Below are 16,661 nucleotides of genomic sequence, written 5' to 3'. Positions count from 1 at the left end.
TGTCTTGCTTCTATTGGTCTGCCTAAGGGAGACTAGGAAAATGCCAAAGACACCACCTCGCTCCTCGGCAGGGTTAGCGATGTCTGCGATAATACCAGTACCTGTATCTCATGTAAAGCACAGAAACGAAGGACATCCAGTACTTAACACATCGATCGTGAGTGTGCTAGCGCTGCCTACCGTTTGTAGACATCAGAGAAGGACCAAGAACCAGAACTGTGATGTCCGAGGTACGAACGCCAAACCGATGCAAGCAAGGCTGAGAACAAACAAACGTCCGAGCGACGTCGGTCGCGTCGCCTGCCTATGTGATCTGCGAGAGTCCCCGGACATGGGTACTATGAGTGATAATGACGAGCCCGGAAGATGGCAAACAGATGCAGTAAGGTTTCAATGAAGTACACTGTCACCGTGAGGTTGGTAAGCTCAACACTGAGGAAGTGCATGCCCAAGTAATTAATGACTGTCCATGGGATATTCGTGCGGTGTGCCACAAATGGTCACTTCGCTTCTGGCACTTACTTCACTAGATGCTGTCGGAGTGCTGGAAGGCTCAGCAATCGAGGTGTTTGAGACCAGTCGTGCGAAGCCCGACGCCAAGGATATGAATGCCAAAGTATAACTAAAAACGTTCAACTCGGCCGTTTGATGCAGTTTTCATTTTCGTCTATACTCACCACTTGCTATTCGGATCCATCTTTCTGCGGACGTTGTTTACCGAGGTGTAAGCAGTTCGCCAAAGGCAATAGTCTTTCGGGAGGCACTTCCGCCTTAGGACACGGACACGACCGATCGACTATAACTCAGGCGAGCAACGTCACTACAAAGAAATGGCGTGTTCAAGGCGGATCTCTCTGTGCTGCGCAGCGTGCCTTGATCAAAAGATCTGCCCCACTGGCAAACGGCACGACAGGCGGTACGCTCTAAAAGCGTGCAAATTAGTATATTCTGAAAAGTACTTGAAGTCAGTGTGTGTAAAATGCGGCTTCCTGTATCATCTATGCATCCATTTTAATCGCCCTGCATCTCCTCTGGTGGCGGGCCTTGCTGCTCGCGCTCTTTTCGTGTAGCCTGTACGACGTCGTCGACACGCAGTAACATACGGGCGGCCTGTGTGTATTGTAAGCAGACGATACAGGTGTAATGAACTCGTATAGATATACCTCAATAGCAGTTTTCAGGATTTGGATCTGAAGGTGTAACAGATGGATAGTAAGGGGACTCGTCAGAACGCAAGAACATGGACGTACCTTTACGCTTGCACTCTCGTACAAGCCGTATTCCTTCATATCGACTATCTTTCCAGTCTCTCCATTCACACCCCATGAATGCTCTCCGTTCGCGTGCTTGGCCTGTCGGAAGTTATTGATTAAGTACTCTTTTGGCTTCAGAAACATGATCACCCACCCTGAGTTCTGTTAGTACCCTGATGGCGTTCCCGCCACTATTTTGTACTAGAGTCCGTGGGACCACCTCCATAGCGTCGGCAACAGCTCTGAATGGCCATCCCTCAACCCCAGTCACGCTGCGTGCTTTAGCGTGCAACCCAACACTGATAGCCATCTCGGTCGCACCCCCTCCCGGCGCGAGAAGGGGGTTAAAGTATGCATTGCGCGCAACGCTAAGAGCATCTGCAAGATTACGATCGATTTCATTGAGGATGTCCTTCGAGGGGCCACGGAGGAGAATGGTGCACGCTTTGGGGTTTTTGCACTCGGTAAGGAATGTGAAGTATCTGAGTGGATCGCGTAAATGGAGAGGCAAGGCAGTAATGAATTAACGAACTCATCCCCCATCTTCTCGACGTTGAATAGCCCACATCCCGTGCCGACATCAGAGTCACGGAGGTCTTCCACACGGTTGACTATGGTTGCACCAACAGCAAGGGCAATACGGTTGTTGTCTGATTTTCGGACACGTCGAATGGCAGAGATATTCGCTCTCTCAAATACATACTGTGCGGTATCTGAAGTTTTTTTTAGCAACTTTAACAATTTAAATTTCAATCCTTACCGGATATGCCCTTCTCGGTAATAATAAGATCGGGCTTGAATTCAAGTAAACGTTTACACTGCGCGATGACTTGCTCTTCCTCGATCTCCTGCGCGCGTTGCCAGTCGCTCTCCTTGGAGAACTCCATATTGGTCTGACTCTCACCCTTCTTGTACTCAAGGGGACAGTCGAGCAGGATAATACGCGGGTTCTTGATTCGTCGGCGCATGTTCGGGTGTGTGATGTCTTTGTTGAGAAGGACACCATCGAGGACTTTCGACTCCTCAATGGAGCCACCTGGAATCTTTTCGACACGTGCGTAACGTTTGATGTCAACACTCTTGTGTCCGGCTTCATCGGAGGCAACGGTGCGCACGGCTTGAAGAGCTAGATGACACATTAAATCGCTCCAGCGTGCCACAAATTTGGTGCCGATGGAAGTTTTAATAAGAGAGAGCATTTCTTCATCAGACGACGTGTCAATCGGGATGGAGATACGATTTATGATCACTAGAGCTTCTTTGAGGGCTTTGTTGTAGGCAGAAATGATAACGACAGGGTGGATGTCGCGTTCGAGCTGAGAGAGGGACTGGGCGAGGATTTCTCCCGCTATATGACAATGAGATAATGAGATAATTTCGAGGTTTAGGAACACACCGAGGATGATAACGCTCGTTGTACCATCGCCGCATTCTTCATCTTGAGTACGACTGAGTTCGATCATGTTCTTTGCTGCAGGATGTGCAACGTCGATTTCACGGAGAATCGCGTTTCCATCGTTTGTTAGCCTATGTTGTACACTACTCAGACACATGGATGACAGGAAATGTGTAAGAGACGCACAATATGCCACCCATTGGATCGAGAATCATCTTGAGCATTGCTTTCGGACCAAGACATGTTCGGATGACATCAGCGATAGTCTATTTCAGAAGCAACTATGAATGAGACGAGAATGAAGCATATGTTGATGACTATACTTGCCTTTGCGGCAGTGATGTTGGAGATCTGGGCTTTCCTTCCTGACTGCCTCTCTGGCGCAGTGTCTGCGAAACATCGCGTTCAGTGATGTATTTAAAAATTGTAGACAGTACATACTCATGACAAACACTGGAGTCTGTCCCGCTTGCATGGTTGAATAGTGATTGCGGATCGCGCTGGACAATGATTAATGAGCGACGAGCCAAGAAGCGAGCCCAAAATCTTGTCACCCTGAGGAACTCCACATGTGACATCTATGTCACGCTTAACATCATTTAAGCTTATCACGGTGTCTTGCACGCACTCTTACATGATAACCCGCCTTAGCAGTAAACGTTACGGGGGACTTTCTATACTCGTCAAGTGCTACCTTCCACCAGCAGAAACATGAATGGAAACTTAAAAAGATGCCTTATAATGACTGTTACAGGGATGCCGAACTCACAGATCAGCTTGGTACATCGGTACGTTGACCTGGACTAAGTAATTCCATTTCCATCGCCTTTATCTGTAACGCAAGGAACTGGGTGTAGAAAGGTGCGGCAAAGAGATCGCCCTCCCAGAACCAAGGGGCTTTGTCTAGAGAACGAGCATCAGCGTGCGCTGTCGCGACAGGAAGATCTGTATTAATATTCGTTTGAATCGAGAACTTGAATGGAACCTAGAAAGGAACTCTGCAGCCAGACGCTGGGATTGCACATCAACAGAGAATCGATTAATACTTTCAAACTCTCCTGGATGGATAGCATAACCGGGACTGCACATCCCAACGTGCCGACACATGTCGCAATTAGATGCAGGTCCGTCACATTAACAGCTGCAAGAGATACGGATATCGTCCAGGAACTGGGCGAAAGCATCAGAAACGTCTCAAAGTTCGCGATTATTTCCGAAGAAAAACTGGCCATCCATGCAATTGTCCAAGGTTCGATCGCCGTCTGTGTGGGCACACGCAAATGCCACGCGTGTGTCAATGCAGACTTCGTTTTCCGATATGCGCACCACCGCGGACGGCCGCCAACTTGATAGTGTAAAGGAACGGTGCGGCGTGCCCCGGCTACTTATATCGCGAGTGGCTACCTCAGGACCTAGGGAATGGATTATAGAATATAGGGCAGGGGAGTGGGGGGAATGAGAAGTTCTGGATGATTGTGACTGGAGAATTTTTCCAAGACAGAACTCACAAGTTTTAGTGGCAACGCGAGGCTATCTCGGTTACATCGCAGGAGGCGAATTTGAAACCTGAGAAATGAATGAGCCTCAGGTCTAGGCTGACAGAAGGCCTGAGAGATCGGGAGAAAAAATGAGAGTAAATTTGTGAGTAGGGGCAGATCTTAGTACCAGGCGGTAAGGTGAAATTACAACAAAGTTTACGGGATGTTGTCCAAAAGTTCCGGAAGCAGCGCGCGGAAAGGTGAGCGTAGGTACTATTGCCGGGATCTCTGATGAATGGCATGACCAGGTTGACCATACTTGTCACGCGAATCGCTTTCACGGAACCAACTACTGCATCAGCTTACATTTGCTTAGTCAAAAGGGGCAACTTTTGCATGAATGTATAACAGACCTTGGCGACTATGTGAGGTGTTCTCAGACATCAAGAGACTGTGAAGGTAGTAATTCTAATTCTGTACACTACAAACTGGCTCCCGAGGGTCATGTCAAAAATAACATTACACATCTCCCGTACCCAGAGGGGCATATTATCGTCAATTCGAGGGTTAGTTTTGGGATGCAGTCTGACGCACGCGTCTGCTAGCACGGCAATGAGGTCCAATATACACGGCCAACCAAATCAGGGGCACGGAGATAAAACAAATCCCTGCTAGCAGAACAAATGTCCACCCGGCGCCAATCTGGTGAAGGATCAAGTCGATCACGGAAACCAACAACGCTCCCATGGAACACCGAATGAGGTTATTCTGCAGTTGTCACAACACTGTGAATAAGAGAAAACAGATACACTCACACACGCAGTCACTGAAGAGCCTTGCAACGGTACAAGGTCGACTAAAAGCGTTTGGATGGTAGTGAGCATAGCGATTTCCGTAAATCCGACTGTGTGGCGAATCAGTGAGTACCTAGCCAACGAGCAACAATCACGAAAAAACTGACTGATGAATTGGAGGATCAGAGGTACCGCAATGGACGTTCGTGCCTGAAGAGACCAACCATACCCAGCGCAAGCTGCGCAGAACATGATTATCCAAATTGGCAATCTCTTCAGCCTCGTAGATTCGATTGGAAAATCTTCCTCGCTTATGACATCACCTGGAATACCCTTCTCTGGCGTAAAATTGCGAGTGAGCTGTTTCTTCGTCGTCCTGTAATCCCAATCCATGAGCTTGCCACTGAAGATAGCGCCCAGCGCAAGCCCGCCTCCAGAAGCCAGATAGCAAAGTCCAATGTCCGTCTCTGTCAGCTGAGGGTATTTCTTTTCGAAGAGCGAAGATATGGTCGCCAGAATGGCGGAGAACACCGCGTATTGAATGCCGTTGAAAATAAGGAGGTTCAAGACATCGACGCATGCGAACAAACGGAAAGGGTTGGAAGATTTACGACCCGGTAGACACTCGACCTCAGAATCTTTACGGCCACGCCCCATTAAGTGCAACAGAGGACGATATTGGATAGGCGGAAGGACACTGCCATCTCCGACGAGGCTCCGTAAAGTCTCGGGGAGGAACCTGACACCCAAAGTACGTCAGAGAATGATGATTTTGCGTATATTGCGACTTACGTGACCATGACAATAAAACACGCTGAACTAGCGATACAGAGGAACCAAAAAATGGATCTGAATAATGGACTGCATGAGCATAACTTCGCCGTACTTTGAAAGGCAACGGATTCACCTCCATCCGAGGGTATCCGCAAGAGCGCCTCCTATAACGGGTCCCAACGCGGGCCCAACCTTCGAAGCTAAGTTATAAATCAACACATGTAATCTTGCGCTCACCTGCGGACCCACGGTGAAAATGCCAAAGAAACCACCTCGTTCCGCAGGGGTGGCGATGTCTGCGATAATACCAGCACCTTGTAGCGAATGAGATGAAGCACAGAAATAATGGATGTCCAGGAGCATACCGATCGTGAGAGTGCTAGCGCTGCCCACCGCTTGCAGACACCGGAGAAGCATCAAGAGCCAGAATTGTGATGTCGGTACGAACGCCAGACCGATGCAAGCAAGGCTGAGAACAAACAAACATCCGAGCGACGTCGGTCGCCTGCCCATACGATCTGCGAGAGTCCCCCAGAACATGGGTGCTTTGAGTGATGACGATGAGTTCGGAAAATGACAAACAGATGCAGTGAGACTTCACTGACATACGCCTTGAAACACCAGATAAACCGTCACCGTGAGGTTGGTAAGTTCGACAGTCTTGTTAAACGCAGTCGCGATCATTGGAATGGCAGGCAGGTATATGTAGGCCGTCAACGGACTGCCAATTTGTTCACAGGAGTTTCCAGATCAAAACAACCATCTGCGCACCTGAACAAACCTGCTATGGATGCAAGAGATACTATAATCCATTTTTCGGAAGTCGTGAATATGGAGTAAGGAGGTTCGACATCTTGTTCTTTGAGCGCGATGGAAATATCATTTACTTGATCGTTCTGGACCATGGTGGTGCTACACGGAAAAGTATGAGGGGAACGAACGGTAAAATACAACCGTTTAAATATGTGGGTAGCAACTGCTCGTTGAGTATCGGATATTGCTGAGCCGAAAATCAGCTTCGCGAACTCTTTGTATTTGCACCCTCGATTTCTGCTGTACCACGACCTTTACGCCTCTGAAAAGGAAGTACATGGCGAATCTTGCCAAGCGGTAACTTTCCATACGATACTCGTACGGTGTGCCGCGAACGGTCACTTCACTTCTGGTACTTGAGTCACTAGAAGTACTCTCGTATCGGAACGGAGTGCTTGGAAGGCTCAGTAAAAGTGTTCGAAACCGGATGGTTATCGTGCGAAGCCCCAATGAGCCACGCCAAGGATATGAATGCTACAGTATGACTAAAAACAATCAACTCGGCCATTTGATGCAGTTCTGATCAATAGGTCATGGACTCACCAATAGCTATTCGGATCCAACTTATCTGCGGATGTCGTGTAGTTCACTAAAGGCAATGGTCTTTCGAGAGGGACTTCTGCTTTAGGACGTTCTTCCTTTTGTGCTCGCCACCAATGTCCTAGGTGTATCTTTGAGCACACTGTGAATATCAATCAGATCAGCCACTGTCACGACTCATCGCGTTGATAACTTGTCGCCTGCCAGGTGCAGGAGCCGTCTGATTACCAACGGACCGTGTCCATTCTGTATGGACATAAGAATCAGGGCCCAATTCCGATGCCGGCGCTGACGGGTTGGACAAGAATGCCAAATGATAGGGGTAGGGCCTCGACAAAAACTGCCAAGGTCTTTGCCAAGAAATCAACGCTTAAACGCGATAAACGCGGTAAGAATGCATCAACTCACAGTCCAGCTTCTCAAACTGCTTCTCAGTCTTGGCCAAACGGAAGTAGACCTGATTCGCGAGTAGATTAACGTCTTAACGTCGCTTAACGAGAATGTTGAGTCGCTTGTTTACCATTCTTGCAATTTATGCTTAGTAGTGGAGTGTGACATCTCACCGTTGAATGACTCAGTACTTTTGCTTGACCCTCGAGGAGAAATCTCCCTTCGGCACAGGTCCAGCAATAACGGGTCGATTCACAACGAATATTCTTGGCGCCAAGCATAGTAATGCAAGACGTTATTAATTCGACGAATATCTGTCTATGAGCAGGCAAACAAGTGAAAAATCTGTCAGCTAGGATCACGCCATTGATCCGAGAGATACTTGCTACAAGGGCTGATCGAGATTTCGATGCACCAGATTCAAGATAGCTTAAGGCATAATGTGTCAACGCAGACCGTCCCTTGAGCTGGGACGACTTCGACTGAACGCTGCCGTTATCCGTTGATCATTGGGTCCCTTGTTGTAACTTTTGAGGCAATTGTCATCAATCATGCATCAACTTCCGGAAGCGGAGAAACCAAGGTCATTGTGAAATTTGTTGGATTTAAGTGGAGCGAGAATGCCGCCCAGAGAAAACAGCATACTTCGTGGACAGGATAGACGGGACTTGATGCTTAATGAGTAAGCGATCGATTGTAGAGTGTTTGACGATTGACTTACAGGTATGCTGTCGCAAGTAGTTATAAACCGCGCTCGTTAGACTGACAACTGAGAAAGGAGATGGGTGGTAGTCTGGTAGATTTAATATGCATGCGCGCTTAGAACATATTTCCTGCTGAGCGTGAGTCTTTGTTTGGAGTCTAGACACTTCGACTTGTGAGATACGCGACCCACGTAAAATGAAGAATCACCACTTGTTGTATCCGGAAAATGACACCCTGAAGGAAAGAAAGGATCAGAGTTCGAGGTAGGAAGGCGGACATTCGTGATGGCCCGGGGCGCTCAAGCGCTCACAAGGCGCCTGATCCATTTCGCTTAGTAAGCTGATGTTTGACACAGTTCCTCGACCTCAAATCCGGATTGAGGTTGCACAGCGCTCCGTACCCCGGGCAGCAAGGGTACTTATCTCGCGACGACGCTCGAGGAGTTGTCGGCTGATCTTTAATTTCGAAAGAATGATTGATCAAGCAGCCGCTTCCAACCGCTTGCAACAACTATCAAGGTGGTTTCAGCTCGCAGGACAGGGCAGCCAGATCATCAATGACTTCAATACTACCTAAGGGGGGAAGTTCGGGGTTCCTTAGCGATTTATACTAGGTGTCTTATATCTCTATGTGAGTCAGATGGTTTACACCGCTAATAAACCATGATCTATGGCTGAGCGCTCAACAGCCGTTCGAATGCGGCAGTGACTTCTTGCGCACTTGCACCAAAACGGCATGATTGCATTGGTCCGAAACCGCAAACATCATCATTGGTAACCGTCCTTTCATCATCGATTTCCACGCATCCGTACGCATCCAGGGTGTTGAACATAAGTATGTTCCGTAGTGTCGTTAGCGCTAGCCGGCATGTTCCCCCCGAAGTGGCGGTTGCCAGTGGTCATGCCTCTTAAGCGCAGTCCTCACGGAATTGTGAATCTTGTGGATGAGCGCTGAGATATGATAGTTGTGTAGCCCATCCTTTCCAATTGAGCAGCGCATCGCGATCCCTGGCCGGCCCATGGTATGCATACAGCTCGTCAACGCTGCTGAACGTCCGACTGCATTAAATTCTGATCTTGGATCGTATTACCAACGACCCTTTTGGTCGCCTATCTGCCCTCGGCTGTCGCCGTAATTCTGTCTGCAAGCGCCAGTGTAATTACACCACCTGGTCAAAGATCCCATTCAATTCGTTTTGCTCGAGAGTCTCCGATGGGCTCAGCTGAAATCGAGGACAGGCGGCATTCTTCGAAGAAAGGAAATGAACTGTGCGGATTTTCCTTTCTGGTGTGGGGAGGTTCATCACCTTTTGAGTCACGAACGTGACACCCATTATATCAATGGAGGGGGATTCGGGAGAGAGCAGTGAATCGCAAGTAGCTAGTGATGCATGCGTTGCACTGTGATAGCAGTGGAGTGGCCGACTCTGAACTTTGCGCTCGCCACTACAGTGGACGGTAAACCCTCCACTGGATCAGCACTATGAGACAGATGGTCGACCTCGATCGTGCATCGAGATTAATTTAGAGGTGTTACATCAAATACTGAAAAAAGATGGTGCTAGACGTGGATGGCAGGAACGATTGTTTTGCGAAGTCAGGGGAACTAGGGACGCCATTCGGTCAACCAAACATCTCTTGGCCCCGGAAGTAGACTCTTCTCCCTCCGGATAAACTGACCATACCCCATCTCTCCAACTACCTCCCCATGGCTGAACACCACCTTTCCCCTGATAATCGTGTACCTTGGCCAATTTTTGAACTCAATACCCTCAAATGGCGTATAGTCGATGGCATGGTGCAGCATATCGTTCGTGAGGTTAAATGGCTGGAACTTTGCTTGCGGGTACCAGATTACTAGATCAGCATCGAAGCCAGGGGCGATGCTGCCCTTCTTCTTCAATCCGTATAGCTTCGCCGGGTTTGTCGAGGTTACCTCGACGAATTTCTGTGGGGAGATGCGCCCAGAGAGGACGCCGCCGGAGAACAGAAGCGGAACACGGGTCTCCACACCGGGTAGGCCGTTCGGGATGAAACGGAATTTGCCGTATGGAAGGTTCCCGTGTTGGAGACCGCGCTGCTTTCCGTTAGGATGATTGTACTTGCAAGGAGCATGATCTGAAGAAACGACATTGAAGGTTCCGTTCTTGATCCCAGCCCATATAGCGTCTTGATCGGACTTGTCCTCCCGTATCGGAGGTGAGCACACGCACTTCGCACCTGCATATGACCCGTAAGAAAAAGAACAAGAGGGCGGCAGATGAGTCATTACCTTCGAAGTCACCTTTCCGCATGGAATCGGCGAGAAGGAACATGTACTGGGGACACGTTTCGCCGTAGATAGGAAGGAGCCTCGTTTGTGCATCACGGATGTGTTTCGTGGCAGGCCCGCCGGATATGTGTACCAACAGGATCGGCGTATCCATGAGCTCAGCCAGACAGATCACGCGGTTCTGTTACCAGCCTAAGCATGGTATGTCGAATAAAGTAAAAGTGGACTCGCCGTCGCCTCAGCCTCTACGATCGGAGGTCGAGATGTGCCATGGTGATGAGGATGCGTCATGAGCTTCTGCTCGAGATGCTGTGTCATCCAGTCGATAATATCGGCATTCTCGGCATGTACCATCGTAGTGATACCAAGTTTCCGAGCGGAATACATGACGTCAAGAATCTGGTAATCCAGAAGCCTCATGGGCTTGTATGTCATATACAGCTTCACGCTCGTAATTCCGTACTCCTCCACCATCCGCGGAAATTCATCTTCGACAATTTGGGACGTCGGATTCGTGATGATGGCGTGGAAAGCGTAGTCGCAGTAGGACTGATCCTTCGCGAGCTTGTGGTAGTTCTCGATGACAGGGATAATGCTCTCGTCCGTCTTCATTTGAGAAGCGAACGTAACTACTGTCGTTGTTCCTCCAGCTACCGCACTGCGCGTGCCGGTGTCGTACGTGTCACCGACATAGTTTTCGCGATCTGGGATGACCCCGTCCGTAATGGCAGAGCGATCTACGTCATCGATGTTTGCGTTGTGTACCTACGCAATCACAATATAATAAGAACGTGGGAGCGGAGCATCAAGAGAAATACCTGGCTCAGATGAACATGAGAGTCAACTCCGCCTGGAGTTATAAAAGCCCCTTCGGCGTCGATCTCTTGTGCGCCAGCTGTGGCTGGAAGACGAGGACCGACAGCGACAATGATTCCATCCTAACATAGGTAGGCAAGACTTGTACACAAGAGTAGGGGTGATTCGTACTTTGATTCCAATATCACAAGACTCCCATATGTCTGAAGCAGTCACGACGGTACCATTGCGAACGACAAGGTCGAAATCCATGGTAGGGTATCAACAAAAGCTCCAAACATGTCACACGAGAGACGACAGAGATAAATACTGCACTGGAGATAACAGGAAGGCCACATGAACATTTTCAGCTTCCAGAAGCAGGGTCTCGTGCACCCAGAACACCTCAAATTTCAATTAATCATGGCTGATTTTAGCAGACAAAGTCGGGCGTCTGATAAAAGTCTGACATGTGCTTACATAAGCAAAGTTAAAGGTCGTAAGTTGCGGGGCGGAAACAAACTAAGAATGCAGAATGGTCTCCTCGCTCTCGCTATCAACATCCGCTGTACGGATGCCACTATACGAGGCCTTCAGTAAACGCCACTCGACCAACGGCAGACTCGGATATCCAAATGATGCGTGAGCGCTTGAGCACTCGAGTCCTTGTGGCAACTCCATCACGTCCTCACCATGATGTGACTGAATTGCACGATAATCCATTGAAAATATTAAGGTAACGGGGTACCGGCAACTGATAAGTATGGCCCCCTTCCGGTCATGCAGTATAAGGACTTGTTTTGTTTTTTGGCCGGTCTACCCCGCGCCCTGTTCTAACCATGGAACTACATGTTCTCCAAGGCCGGCAGCCCGCTCCCAGGTCAATTTTCAATGGTGCTAGAACATTTGCAACGGATAGAGAAGCAAAGATTAGGGATTGTTTGAGACTGCCTTGAAGAGAGCTGCTGCTGTTGCGGGTGAGGCGGCCTTCTTACGGTGATGTTTTGCTCTTGACATATACACACTATGAACATGAGACGGTAAGTGGATGTTTGAACTTCCTTGTCTGCTGCTTAACGTCTCTACAGACTTCTTTAACCTCAATGGTTTTTGTTCTCGCCATGGTGTCATCATATCCAGATGTTAAGAAACGTGCACAAGTGGGATTCAACTCAGTTATCGGAAGACATCGCTTACCTACGTTTGAGGACAGAGTGTCGCTACCCTACGTCGAAGAAATGATGCGGGAAACCTTCCGATGGCACCCCATTGCACCTCTTGGTGATATTCGTTACTACGTGGTCTTGTTTTTACTGCAAATGATGTTATAGGACCGCCACACACTCAGGCTGCCTCGAATGCAGACATACATAACAGGTACTTTTCCCCAAAAGGTCTGCTATCTTTATCGTAAAATCATAATTTACATGCTGAATATCGTGTATTAGCAACGATCATGATGCATAATGCATGGTCAGATAAATTATCCCTAGCTTTCGAGATATTGATCTGAGTCTAGTGGCATTTCGCGGGATGAAAGCGGTACCCCGACGCATCTCGTTTTATGCCAGGTTCATCGACGTCAATGGCTCGTTGACGGATGATGACCCTGCGCAATACAATTTCGGCCTAGACCGACGGCGATCCGGGTGAGTTGTGTCCCGGTATGGCATTGAGCCAAGGGATTCTTTCATTAGGCCAGTATCTCAGCAACGCTATGCTAGAGTAAGGCAACTTCCTCGAATACGATCTCCATCTGGACGGATAAAAAGTCTTGCTCTGGTGGTTCGGCAGACATCCAAAACTATGCCCCAAGAGATCCTCTGGCCCCAGTGGCAGCAACAGTTCCGTCTTCATATACGCAGGCCTTAGACACGGCAAGAGTGTTGCAAGAACGCACACCAAGCATGATTACCTAACCTAACCTAATCGCTCAGAAAGCCGAGCTCGGGGGTCTCTCATCCATTGATTGGAGGATGCGTGGAGAAATTACATGTCAGAAAGGGAGGTCAAGGTCCAGACAGGGCAGTCAGGCCTTTCAGGTTTTTCGACGACCTTCTTTCGCAATGGAGTCGCCAGATGCTACACCTATATCCGCACTTCTCCACCATAGGCACTTTTGCGAAACCAGGTGACATCGTGTGATCCCATCGAAATCATGAAGTTCTCGTTGAACACAAGAAAACGGGCACCAGCTTTCTAGACTTAACAAAACAATCGTATCATCACACCGCATTGATGAACTCAGCGCGAACCCACAGACTTCCCCGCAATCTCCACAAAGTCGAAAAAATCTCGTCCAACCAGTAAACCCGCACCCCTTCCCTTAACATACTCCAGAGCTTTGTTCAGCAGCGCATCCAACAAATCCGGTTGCGAAACCAGATGATACTTCAGGTACGCCACAACGACCGCAGTCGCCCATATATTCCCGTCGACCTTGCAGTTCCGCCGCCTTGGCCAGCGTTTCCACGCCCACAAGCGCCCCCAATTGAGGAGACGGCGTGAACGAGCCGTCGTAGCTCTGTAGCGAGATGAGAGCGTACGCTTCCTTAGGTACGGGTGCTGGGGGAGGGGTGGGGATAAATATAAGGTGTGCTGCATGTCCCGATTGTTGTGCCCCTGGTGTGATAGAATCGAAGACTGGCGATGGGACGCGTTCGATTGGATCTTCTGGGGGAAGTACGGGGCTGGACGACCGAGAGTAGGTCCATCGAGAACTAGTGGAAGAGCCTTCCAATGAACTCAGTGTAGAGAACGTATCTGTACTCGAGTTGTCGTGTGTGAATGAACGTTCACTCTGACTCAATGTCGAGCCTGAGCGGGATGGTGCAGCAGAATAATATGTGCCAGGAAGTGGTCCCTGGCGTCTTCGGGTTGTCGGGGGAGTATCTGGAAAGAAGAAGCTGAACACCGCAGAAACCGCCTGAGACAAGCTGTCCAAAACGGTCTGCACGGTGGATCCATCTGTTCGTGGAGCATCCCCATCAACAGCGTCTACAGTGACACTAGTGTTGCCATGCTGCCGCCGAGACCTTTGCCACGACGTTGACCGGCGCAGCCGGCTCCTTTCTGTCTCTCGTCCGAACGCTATAGCAACAAAGGATGTGTGCTGGCTCACAAGTTGGTACTCAAGTCCTAAACGAACGATCGCCGCTTTTCGAACTTCCTCGTCTGAAGCAGGTGCCATAGGTTTGGGAAGTGGCGCCCTACCCTCTGCCAAGTGCTTCATCAGTTCTCGTGCTGCTAAATTATGTAGGAGTGGTATGGACGACCACTCGTCCTTGAATGGTTTCACCGTCGTGACAGGCACCACGAGTTCGAGAACCTCTGCCAAACCTTCAACCTTGGCACGCAACCTCACCTCACGAGGAACCGATCTAAAAGTGGTGATCGCAAAGACATTGAAGCGCATCCCAGGGAATATCTTTGTGATTGTATGCGGGACCTGCTGCATCGGAGGAGGCGGCTCCAGCTGCACAACACTAGCCGGAAGCGGGTGATGGCGACTCGAGGGTGAGAAGTTGACAGCTGGCGGAGTTCCCGAACCGTGCCAATCAACTGTGACACTCTCGATCACGCGTGTCTGACCGGCATTCAGAAGCCTGGCACACTTCTCTGTGATGTCCTCGGCTTGAACGGCGAACAGACATTCACCTCCACCCTCACGAGCAAGGCGCTCACACATGGCTGATGACACATATTCACCAATCCCGAGGGTGAATACCCTCAAGGGTCCGTTGGGCCTGCAGCTATTCACAGCCGTAGAGACGACTGTGAATGGGTCGAGGTCTGCGGAAGGCTAGTTCACCATCAGATCGAGTAGATTTACACCATTTATGAGACGCACGTGTATGTCCCCGTCAGTGAGGACGAACATCGCAGTTGGGCGATCATGATCACGTGACGCAACAGCAAACTCCAGGGCCTTCGCAATTTCTGTTCCGCTATAGTTGGCCTGTATGACATGTATATTGGAGATCTGCACAAGTCAGTTAATGGCTAGTTACTCTTGGCGGTGACAAACACGATTACCGCATCCTGCATGGTCACTTCGTTGAAAGGCACACTTGTCTCCCACATACAATCAACCTCGCCCGCGAAGGTAAAGATATTGAAAGTCGTATGTGAGTCTGGCAATAGGTGAATAAGCATTTCTAGCGTGTGCTTAGCGGTCTCCATTGGGGCTCCCCTCATGCTCGTGCTGCGATCAACAACGAAGATGTACTCTTGCGAAACTACGCGAGGCATCTTGAACTTCGGTACAAATGAGAGCTGCATAGCAATTGTATCCGCATGCTGGGGATCGACTTCCGCAAAACACCGAGGCTTGTCGAGTCCAAGAGCATGCACCGTCAGCACGAAGTCTTCATATAGGAATGTCGCAGACGACCATGTTACGGACATCCGTCGTTCAGACTTTCTTCCGGTACGGGTCTTGTAACGCATGCGAGTGATCGTCGGATGAGTAGGGCTGCGTATATCCTGTATAGTATCACTGGTTTGAACATCCACGGCGATTTTAACACGTGTCCTTTCATCAGCTGCGGACGCATCGAGCATGGCTGCTGGTGGTTCGCCGTATCGTTCAGCAACAGCCATTGGAAGCTGTAGACGGACATGGTCTCGCCTTCCCTCATCCAAAAGATCCATTACGAACTGTTCGCTCATTGGACGAAATGTTTGTAATGACCTGAAAGCGCACTCACTGTCAACCTTGCCGTAACCTTCTGCCGGGCGGGAATCGAACCAATTGAGATCGTGAATACTGGATCAAAAGTCAAGGTCAGCGCTCGCTAAGGTCGTCGCAATGTGCTTCTCGTACTGTCGTCTGTCACCCATTCTACAAGCCCTGCAGTCTTTCCGGCATCCAATGCACTCTGGAAGGCTTCTGCAGCTTCTGACTTCTCCTTCACGACACCAACTATAACCCGACCATCGGCATGTTCGAGTTCAAAAGCACAAGCGGCAGAACTCGCTGGAAGAGGGAATACATATTTGGCCCGACTGGTAGGGTTTTCTGATACATTCTCGAATACTTGTGAGAGCACCACCCTCGCCGAAACTAGTACAGGAAAAGATTGATTAGTGGTGATTTCGACCGTGCCGCCACTTATATACGCACCGTCAACCATCCATACTCTCACATCGACTTCTTGAAGCGGTAGATGCAGAAGATGTTGGTCCGGGGAGCGATGCACGATTCCTGCGTATCTGCTCATACTAGTAGTGTCGAGATGAGGTGGAGATATCGCCCACACATCCCTGGACGTTTTATAATTGGAGTTTGACGCCCAGACTTCCTGTGCTGTAAGAGAAGTGGCAAGCTATTTTAGATCCTTTGAATAAGAGAACGGAAGTCTATGAGACTCTGTGCTGCAGAGTTTCCTGTGATGAACTGCCAGCTTCTTCCAAGCAATCAGGGAAATTCGAGGACTGGATGAATCATTGA

General features: G+C 49.4%; 5 protein-coding genes across 5 annotated transcripts; 1 reads left to right on the top strand and 4 right to left on the bottom strand.

The window, feature by feature from the left end:
• Positions 1-854: 854 nt before the first annotated feature.
• Positions 855-3,124, bottom strand: EDB91DRAFT_1277945 (chaperonin Cpn60/TCP-1 family; the record flags this gene model as incomplete). Its single annotated transcript, XM_041324686.1, has 10 exons — positions 855-1,110; positions 1,164-1,190; positions 1,251-1,352; positions 1,408-1,735; positions 1,786-1,966; positions 2,014-2,601; positions 2,650-2,780; positions 2,836-2,915; positions 2,977-3,038; positions 3,091-3,124. The coding sequence occupies 10 exons, from the start codon at positions 3,122-3,124 to the stop codon at positions 1,012-1,014; spliced, it is 1,632 nt and encodes a 543-aa protein (XP_041183999.1). The 3' UTR covers positions 855-1,011.
• Positions 3,125-4,694: 1,570 nt separating this feature from the next.
• EDB91DRAFT_1042736 (major facilitator superfamily domain-containing protein) lies at positions 4,695-6,600 on the bottom strand (the record flags this gene model as incomplete). The annotated part of the gene is made up of 9 exons (XM_041313015.1): positions 4,695-4,895; positions 4,943-5,031; positions 5,089-5,660; positions 5,714-5,770; positions 5,829-5,887; positions 5,933-6,009; positions 6,061-6,240; positions 6,301-6,416; positions 6,467-6,600. The coding sequence occupies 9 exons, from the start codon at positions 6,598-6,600 to the stop codon at positions 4,695-4,697; spliced, it is 1,485 nt and encodes a 494-aa protein (XP_041183998.1).
• A 2,969-nt stretch (positions 6,601-9,569) lies between these two features.
• On the bottom strand, positions 9,570-11,632 carry EDB91DRAFT_1098189 (uncharacterized protein). The gene is made up of 5 exons (XM_041317093.1): positions 11,402-11,632; positions 11,233-11,352; positions 10,646-11,179; positions 10,415-10,595; positions 9,570-10,362 (listed from the first exon to the last, which is right to left on the bottom strand). Exons 1-5 carry the CDS (start codon positions 11,480-11,482, stop codon positions 9,749-9,751), a joined length of 1,530 nt encoding a protein of 509 aa, XP_041183997.1. The 5' UTR covers positions 11,483-11,632; the 3' UTR covers positions 9,570-9,748.
• Positions 11,633-12,312: 680 nt separating this feature from the next.
• EDB91DRAFT_1214750 (uncharacterized protein) lies at positions 12,313-12,540 on the top strand (the record flags this gene model as incomplete). Its single annotated transcript, XM_041320804.1, has 1 exon — positions 12,313-12,540. The coding sequence occupies one exon, from the start codon at positions 12,313-12,315 to the stop codon at positions 12,538-12,540; it is 228 nt and encodes a 75-aa protein (XP_041183996.1).
• A 583-nt stretch (positions 12,541-13,123) lies between these two features.
• On the bottom strand, positions 13,124-16,431 carry EDB91DRAFT_1342944 (uncharacterized protein; the record flags this gene model as incomplete). The annotated part of the gene is made up of 6 exons (XM_041325764.1): positions 13,124-15,011; positions 15,060-15,191; positions 15,245-15,868; positions 15,919-15,977; positions 16,035-16,274; positions 16,335-16,431. 6 exons carry the CDS (start codon positions 16,429-16,431, stop codon positions 13,536-13,538), a joined length of 2,628 nt encoding a protein of 875 aa, XP_041183995.1. The 3' UTR covers positions 13,124-13,535.
• Between the last annotated feature and the right edge of the window lie 230 nt (positions 16,432-16,661).

Source organism: Suillus paluster, assembly GCF_016628075.1.
Source record: "Suillus paluster strain FC165 chromosome Unknown EDB91scaffold_2, whole genome shotgun sequence".
In the NCBI taxonomy this organism is placed as follows: domain Eukaryota; kingdom Fungi; phylum Basidiomycota; class Agaricomycetes; order Boletales; family Suillaceae; genus Suillus; species Suillus paluster.
Note: the sequence above shows the minus strand (reverse complement) of the source record. Positions and strands in the feature narration are given on the sequence as shown.